The following is an 8,823-nucleotide window of genomic DNA, read 5'->3' as shown; positions in this document are numbered from 1 at the left end:
GTATTTATTTTTATTATTTAAAATTTATGTACATTTTTTATCTATTAAACATATCTAATTAAGTACTTTAGAACTATTTTTATTTTTATAATTTGTTAATTTTAATATTTCTCTTAAAATTTTCACATTATGTACATAATATATATGTCATTTAATAAAATTTATGTCCTTTTCAGTCATTTTATATCTAAACTTACTTTTTCATTACTCATCTAAACAAGTTTTAACTGCTTAAACTGACTTCTTTATAAAAGCCAATCCAAATATAAATTACATTATACTATCTAACTTTTACCTGACTTCTGTAAAAGTCAGATTGCAAAAAAAATTACTTCTCTACCGCTAATCCAAACACTCCCTAAATCAGTGACCACAGCTAGAAACCAAAACCCACTAACTCAATCAAATTTCTACCATCAGAAAAACCAAAGCCAGGAAGCAGTGGCCCGATCGGATGGAATTGAAGATGGATTTCACCAGAAGCTGAGAAAAATCGTACGGAAAAGTTGAGAATTATCGAAAGGAGGAATTTGGGAGGAGAACGATGGAAGCAGAGGGAGTTTGGGGCAGCGACTGCGATGTTGTGAGCTCTGTCGCTCCGAGTGTCTGACGCGACGGAGGGAGGGGCAGAGGGAGGCTCTGGGCTGTGACAGCGCCCTCCGGAGGAGACGACAGTCGCCGATTGAGTCCACGAGATCGATGTCAAGCGTCTGGATTGGGTTCTTGCTTAGCATTGTTCCATATATATATAGAGGGGGGGGGGGAGGGAGAGAGAGAGAGCCACAATTCCGTTATCATGCATGATGCATGGTTAACATTATTGGGATGCTTGCCTCTCATGCAATGAAAATAAAAATAAATAAAAATATTTTAATATTTCTTGCTTTTTATCTTAATTATGCCTCCTCATATTTTCAAATCATGTACTTAGATCCATGCCGTTATCTTGGTTAGCCAATTAATTTATCAAAAAATTTGGTAACCAATTACTCTACAACAATATTTCTTAATTAAAATTTATATCGTAATAAGTTTAATTTACTAATATACCCTCCATCATTCTAAATCTTTAATTTTGGCTAAAATTATTTTGAAAATTTTAAGATTTTTATTTTTTATTTGATTTTATTTTTCTTTTTGAAAATAATTATTGATTTATTTTTTTGGCCATCATATCTATTATTATTTCTAGGAAAATTATTTTGGCCATCATATTTTTTTCAATTTTTAATTTGGTATCTATACGTTTTATTTCTCTTGATTAAATTTTTTAATCTTATTTTGTTACTTTGTTAATGTAGTTGCCGTTTAGCGTTAGAATAGGAGCTAACAGCACCAACACAATAAAGTTATAAAAATAATACTACTAATAGCGCAACGTTATAGAATTTACTTAAAAGATAAAAAAAGTGCAGATATCAAAATAAAAATTCAAAGAAAGTATTAGTATTTATAAAACGATTTTTCTTTATTTTTATTACATTAAAACAGACATTCAAGTAATTTGATTTAAATTTAATTTTTAAAATATATAAAAAATCCCAAAATTAAAATAAAATAAGAAAAAAATTTCAAAAAAATAGTTCTAAAATTTCAAAATCTTAAATCAGAAATGATTATAAAAATTTGTTGTCATTTGCTTTTTAAATGTTGTCAATTATTATTAAAATATACTACTTCTGATCTTTAATATAATATCCAGTTGATTAATTTGAGGGGATTACGAAAATTATGTAAGTTAATTATTTGTAATAAATAGGTATTTTATTTGCTAAAATACCCTCGCTAATCATGTGTATTAGCTAAAACTTTATTTTTATGAAATTTTTAATATACACAACTACTACAAGAATTACTTTTAAAAAAATTAAATAAATATAAGAGATAGAATGGATTAGAACTTCTATTTAGGATCAAATTAAATATACACTAGTATATTAAAGACAGAAAATAATAGTAAACAAGAATGATTTAGAATTTTAAAATTAAAAGATTATTTGTGAGTAGTGATTGAGAGAGGATAAAATGACTGATGTTCTGGCCAGATAGGCTCTATCCACACGAAATAGGAGGGAGATGGGCCAATCACAATGTGAACACACACACACATATATGATGACCTCGATCCCTTAAATCATAAAGAAATAAAAATAAAATCTTATCAGATTAATTACATGCAAATTCTCAATGATTTAATCAAATAATCAGAAGAAATAAAGATTTCTGGCAAAAAATCAAAATAAATAATAATAAAGGTAACAAGCAAAATTTGTCTCTTTATTATTGAATTGCAAGTTTACTGTTTTGACAGATTTAAGTGCCAGAAATATTTTGTTATAGATTATAAAATACTTAATTTTTTGATGCCAAAAAAAGGCTTAATTTTTTATTTTCCATTATTAGAGAATTGATTGTTAAGTATAACATTTCTTATCATCTAATTGTTTACTGTCTCTAACTCCAATTTTAAAAATGTTATACTTAAAGCTAATCATATGCGGTCGCCTGCTCGTTGGTTTAGGACCTGAATTGAGAGTATACATGGAGAAGGAGAAAAGTATTAGAGTATATCACTCTAGTTTTAATATACCAGTCTAAAATCTAATAGGTTCTTACATCATAAAAAAATAATAATACTTTCGGTTCTTATGGCAATTTGATAACTATTTGATTATTTATTTTAATCTTATGGCAATTTGATACAAATTTGGGGACTAAAGGACGGGAAAACCTGAAACACGGTTAGTTCTGGCTGCTTCTGCACAGAAGCTAGTGTCCCCACTTCCCCAATAATGCTCTATCACTCACCTTCCTCTTCACTCATTATATCTATCATTGGATTATTATTTAATGTGATTGGATTTAATTTTTTTATTAAATAAAATCTCTATAAATAAAGTTAAATATTTAACATTGAATTCGAACAATTCAGATTTACATAGGATAAAAAGTAAAAAAAATATTATAATAAAAATTTACCCTTGTGAAAAAATTTCAAATTTATTTATTTATTGCAATTTTAAACTATTCAAATCAATTTTTTAAATATTTGAATTTTTTTATATATAATTTGTATTTAGTATTATAATAATATTTTTATAGCATATTAAATCTAATTATTGAGAGTTGATCTAATGGTGAAGATAATAAGTGAAGAGGAAGTGGAGAGAAAAGTTAGTAGAAATATTCCTCTCTTGTGTTCTCCCGCTTTCACACACCAAAAATGGAGATTGCAATGCCTCAAATGTCTAAAATTTACATATATCAGGGCCGATGTGAAAATTTGGCCAAAAAGGGAGAATTATAATGAGATCATAAGTAAGGAAGGTAATTACTATAAAGTCCTAATAACAACCTAAGCAACCTGTAATGACAAAATTTCAGAGTAGATATAATAACTTTTAGGACTTATTTTGTAATAATTTTTTTCTTAGAAATTTATCGTAATTCTTCCAAAAAAAATTGCTGCCAAGGGAGTAATTTTTCCTCAAACAAGCTGGGAATACAAATAGAGTTGAAAAAGTAGGAAAATGCCAAAAAATTGACATTTGAATTTTAAAAATCCCAAAAGTGTACTCGAATTTGCAAAATTGCAAATAAGCCAGCAAGGCTAAAATGAAATGTTAAAATGTTGGTAATTTATAATGTAACCTTTTATTTAAAAAGCAAACTCAAGTCACTCTCATCGGCAATCGCACCGGCTAGCCACACGGCTACTAGTGATTTTATTAGTTTAGTTTTATTTTTTGATAAAACATGTAAGAAATATGAAAAATGATTTTTTTTTTTAAAATGGGCTAAAAGCCTGTGGGTCGGCCTTGAGCTCGTCTGCTTAAGGCTTGAGCCTAGCAAATCAGGTATTTTTAAAAATTTGGCCTCGTAGGGCCGACTCTTTTAACCCACTAGCCCTGCAGGGCCGGCTCAGCTTGTTTTCCCAGCTCTATATATATTGAGTTGATGTTTTGCTATCGAGATTCCACTGAATCTCACCTCGTTTTCTCCCATTTATCAATAGTAAGAGCAAGTTCCCCAAAGGAAAGGCAGGCTTATAGGGAAGATCTAAAGGGAGAGACTCCAAAGAAGTTTTTAGCTGTTATTATATAAATGTTATTTTGTTGTTTTATACTTATAGTATTTGGTAGCCATGTATGGCTATAATTTTGTATATAAATATATGTAATTATGTAAAGAGAATGCGGGCTGTGAAGAGGAAAGTAATGGCTATTGTAGCCAGCAGGTGAGTGCTATCTGCTCTAATGGTTGTATGGTGGTAAAGAAGACATAATAATAGCTAATTATATTTACTTATCTTATTATGCAAGGGCAAGTGCATGCATAGTGCCCAGGGATATAGAGAAGTTGCTTAGGTAGAAGAATTTTTGTGTTGACTTCTTTGCTAAGTATGGGGCTTTGACAATGTTAGAGCTTGGGTCTTGAGATAATTTTACCAGTTTTATAGAAAGGTTAAATTAAGTACTTGAACTACTAGATAGGCTTCACCGAAAGCAACTTTAAAAAGTTTGAATTTTTTTTCAGAAAATCTGATTTCTTAAACAAGATTGAACCATGTGTTTGGAAAATGTTTTCAAAAGAAAAAGAATTCCTAGGATGAAACCTGGCTTTTAATGGTTCGAAGTTATTCAGAATAACCCTATTATCATGGAAAGATAAGGTGTTACAGAGTCAAAACGTAGGGACTGTATTACAAATGAATCAAAATTATGGGGATCCGATGATTAAGTTTCCCTTTAATTTGTCATGAAATTTCCCCTTTCCTATTTTCTTCTATTATTTTCGGGTTAAATAATTTGGCTAGCCTTTTATATGCTGAAAAAACTTTTTTGAGAGTAGAAGTTTATTTTTATGGCTTCGAACACTCACAAAAATGGTTGACAAATCTTCATTTCACCCATTTTTCGCCCCACCCTTCCCCTTTGCCTATATATTCTCTCTGAAATAAATTACTTCCCTCTTTTACTGGCGTGGCTGAAGTTCATATATAGGGAGAAGGCCAAAAAAAAAAAAAAAATTGAAAGTTCCCTTGATGCCACTACTCATGGAGTAAGAAAAAGGGAAGGAAACTCTAGTCAAATTCTTCTATGAAACCTTTTCAAAAGCTTAAATCCCTTTCAGAAAATCTCTCCATGCAAGCCATGAAACATCTCAGGTGCAAATTAATGGGAGTGGTCTATATATAAAACCTAAATGCTTGAATTGTATAAGACACATATTTATAATAATCTGAGTCGATTTTAATAACATATCTTTTTTTAAAAATATTTATATATAAAGATTCCGTCCCATGCTATAAACGTAAACTAAGCTAGTTTCAGTGATGAGTACTATAATACTTGGGGGCAAGGAATAACCTTCCCAACACTTATTTTACAATTTGAACTTGTGTGTTTTTTTTTTTAAGGGGGTGAGGTCGCTACTACCTTAACCAACAATTTGTTGGTCTTTTGTAAGCATATTTATCATTACAACATACTCCTTCCGTTCCTTATTATAAGAGACATTTGATGTTTATAGCATGTTCCCATATATAAGAGACACTTAAAAGTTGTCTCTATTTTTTTGTATTGATTTCCTATTTTACCCCTATTTATTTTGTCTCCAACTCATACTCTCTCTCCCTCCCATTTCTCTTTCTTTTAATAATTTAATTGTTCTCTCTCATACTCTAGATCTCTCCTTATTAATGGGGGCATTTGGAAAAAATATTATACTTTTTTCATATTAATTGTCCTCAACTAATTTTAACTGTTTTTTTTATCAACGTAATTTGGTTATTTGTCTTTTATAATAAGGAACGGAAGGAGTACTGTTTAATTGTTATCCAACCCCAATAGAGCTCAATTTTGCGCCGAGCTTATTAAGATTTGTCATTTGGATTAAATTTCAGTATTTAGAAACTATTAATCCACATTAAGAAAAACTCAAGCTTTTTGTTTGGGCATTACTTACTTCTTCACATCTCTCAGTGCAACAAATAACCCTAATTTAGTATGAAGATCACAAGATGAAGTATAAATATATAGAGCCTTCGTTCTTAATTAAACATACATAAGCTTTATTGCTTGAAAAGACATTAAGTTTGAGGACGAAAACTTGGAGCCTTGAGTGCTGCCTCGCTAATTAAACAAACGTTGGAACAACTACAAATAATTTACACACACACACACAAAAGATTCCTTTCCATGCCATAAATATGATGGTCTTCGTTAACATGTATTTTTTTTTTATTATTATTATTATTATAGAGTTTTTACAACATACTCCATTATAAGGTTTCACTGCTATCCCAATTCAATAATAGTAGCTCAATATTATATACTAGCAGGATAGAGGAAGATACCTATAAACCTCACGATTATCTAAAGATTCATTATTGGTTCTGTCTCTTGATCAATAGTAAAAGAAATTAGGAATTAATTCAAAGGGAGTACCTATTAAACATTAGTGATTCACAAGATGCTTGTAGGAAAATTAGTCTTAGACTACTATTAACAGCAAAGCGGAAAGAGGAAGTTAATTTCATATGTCACCCTACTTTATTTTGTCATTTTTATCTCTTAAATTCCTTTTTATCTCAAACGTTTACTCTGCTTGTCCTATTAATAAGACACATAGAGAAAGTTTTTATTGGTTCTATTTATAAGTTACTTCATGAAATTTTTAGCATAAAAATACTATTTTGTCCTTCATTTATTATAGGATAAATAGTTTTTCTTTGAAAGATGTATATAATAAATACGGATAAAGTTAAAAAGTTGTTATATTTTAATAAAAAAATTAATGCAGTTTAAAATTTTTCTTGGTCTGTGTGAAATATGTTAGAAGTACTTTATAAATAAAACCAGATGAGTATTTGGGTTACAATTTTAGTAATTTTTTTAATCAATCCATTTAAAGACAAAACTCAATTTTGCTTTGGGGATTTACGTTATGAAGTTGCAAGGGCATGGGGTGTCCGTGTGTGTATGTAGAGCTTTTATTCTTAACTAACCACACATAAAATTTTTTTTGATATAAACCATCCGGTATCCAACCGTGCATTTTCTGGGCCCCAGCCTCTTTGGGCTAGTTGTACCCGAGCGATCGACTAGTCCGGATTCGGGCCGGGCGACAAGTAAAGCCCTCTCCGGTACCCTTTTTAACAAGTGAAGATTCGAACCCCCGCCCTCAAAGAGCAGAGACTCGCCTCACTTGTGGCCTAGCCAGTCACCACTAGGCCAGGAGTATTCGGGTAACCACACATAAGCTTTATTTGTAGCAAATCGTTTGCCATTTATTGATACCCAATACATGCATAATACAACACATTGCTTTATACCCAACACATACGTACTACAACACCTAACTAGTGTGCTTCATACCACAATGGGTTGCTAGGCTTTATTCCACGGCAAATGGTTTGCCATTTATTTATGGCCAATACAACCATAGTACAACGCATAACTGGGGCACTTCATACAACTGTATATTATTGCTGAAGCTTGTGCTTCATATGGAAGCAGCAAGCTTCGAAGCATATGTTTTGTGGTTGGGTATGCACAAGAACAATTTATGTTACAAACTCCCAGAGCAGTACCTGTGTTTCTTTTGATAAAGATGTAACCACGTTGTCCCTAGGTAGATCCCCGTGAGTTTTTGACAATACCATTATTGTTGATGACAGATTGAAATGCGTTAGCGTACCACCCACCTCCCTTGCAACCTGTGCTTTTCTGATCGTAGGATATGAGTTGCTGTTCAGAAAGAGCCAGAAGCTGTCCTGAGACTATTTTATTTATTCCTTCCATAGCTCGAGTTGCAGAGAATGCCCAACAAGTGTCCATAAACATGAATTTTATTTGCTATTAAGCATATGTCATATAACACAGTTAGTTGATAATGCAAAAGCAAAAGAAAAAAAACTTGAATTTAGACTTATCACATGGGTTTTGGTTTTTAACGTGGGTTACAGCTCCTTCGGTTCTCCAATCGAAAGAAGAAGGTGCGGTGGGACAGGATATGGCGTTCAATACTATTCTGCTATTGTTGCTTTCTATCATGGATTCCTCAGTCTCATGTAAGTAGATTTTGCTGAACTCTTCATAACTCATATCAGAAAATTTGTTCAGGCCCAAACTGTAGTCACCGGGTGACTTCCTTTCTGCATTTTTCTCTCTGATGTACTTCAAATTGCTTTTGAAAACATGAAATCTATGTACGTCCTCTTCTAGGGTTTGGTATTCTCGTTGAGTCTCTTTCTTCCGCATTTGGAATAGGTGGAAGACTTCTTTCTCAAAGGTGAACTTGTCTAGACCTATATTCCGAATGGAATACTCATCAGACATACCAGAAGTGAGACAGATTGAAGCATACCAAACAAAGAAAAGGAGGAGCATTTTGGTAGCAAGTTGAAGTTGAACTGCCCTTAATTGTCGCTTTGGGGTTACTCCAAAAATTAACCGAATTAATGCAATATAGTGCACAACCCGGGTCGTTTCACTTTGAGGAGCCGAAAACGAAATTAAAAACCCTAGTAAATAAATGCAAGTAACCTAAACTATAAAAAGAGATTTTTGATTTTGAAAAGCTGTTAATTAAATACTACGAATCAAATTGAAATTAAAATACTTTTTTTTTGTTTTTATATAAAAGAGATTAAAATGAATGGAGATTAAAGAAATGAAAATGAGACACACAAATAACACTGATAAAAGTCAATCCTCCAATTCAACAACGCAGGCAATCATCACTCTAAAAGACGTGGGAGTTAAAAACAATGAATTAAGAATTATAATTAAGCTTTTGATCCAACAACCGAGCCACCTC

At 31.5% G+C, this 8,823-nt stretch overlaps 1 protein-coding gene across 1 annotated transcript; it reads right to left on the bottom strand.

Annotated features, from left to right (window-relative positions):
• Positions 1 to 7,631: 7,631 nt before the first annotated feature.
• LOC114740909 (P34 probable thiol protease-like) lies at positions 7,632 to 8,342 on the bottom strand. The gene is made up of 2 exons (XM_028929169.1): positions 7,968 to 8,342; positions 7,632 to 7,859 (listed from the first exon to the last, which is right to left on the bottom strand). The coding sequence occupies exons 1-2, from the start codon at positions 8,340 to 8,342 to the stop codon at positions 7,632 to 7,634; spliced, it is 603 nt and encodes a 200-aa protein (XP_028785002.1).
• Between the last annotated feature and the right edge of the window lie 481 nt (positions 8,343 to 8,823).

This window comes from Neltuma alba, unplaced genomic scaffold (genome assembly GCF_004799145.2).
Source record: "Neltuma alba isolate B1F8T4 unplaced genomic scaffold, ASM479914v2 tig00000578_pilon, whole genome shotgun sequence".
In the NCBI taxonomy this organism is placed as follows: Eukaryota; Viridiplantae; Streptophyta; class Magnoliopsida; order Fabales; family Fabaceae; genus Neltuma; species Neltuma alba.
The sequence above is the reverse complement of the archived record's forward strand: the minus strand, read 5'-3'. Positions and strand labels throughout refer to the sequence as shown.

Excerpts from the sequence above, each read along its gene's own strand:
- LOC114740909 (XM_028929169.1), bottom strand. The coding sequence starts at position 8,342 with ATGTCTGATGAGTATTCCATTCGGAATATAGGTCTAGACAAGTTCACC. Across the intron at positions 7,860-7,967 it reads ATTGGAGAACCGAAGGAGCT|CAAATAAAATTCATGTTTAT; the intron begins GTAACCCACGTT and ends TATGCTTAATAG.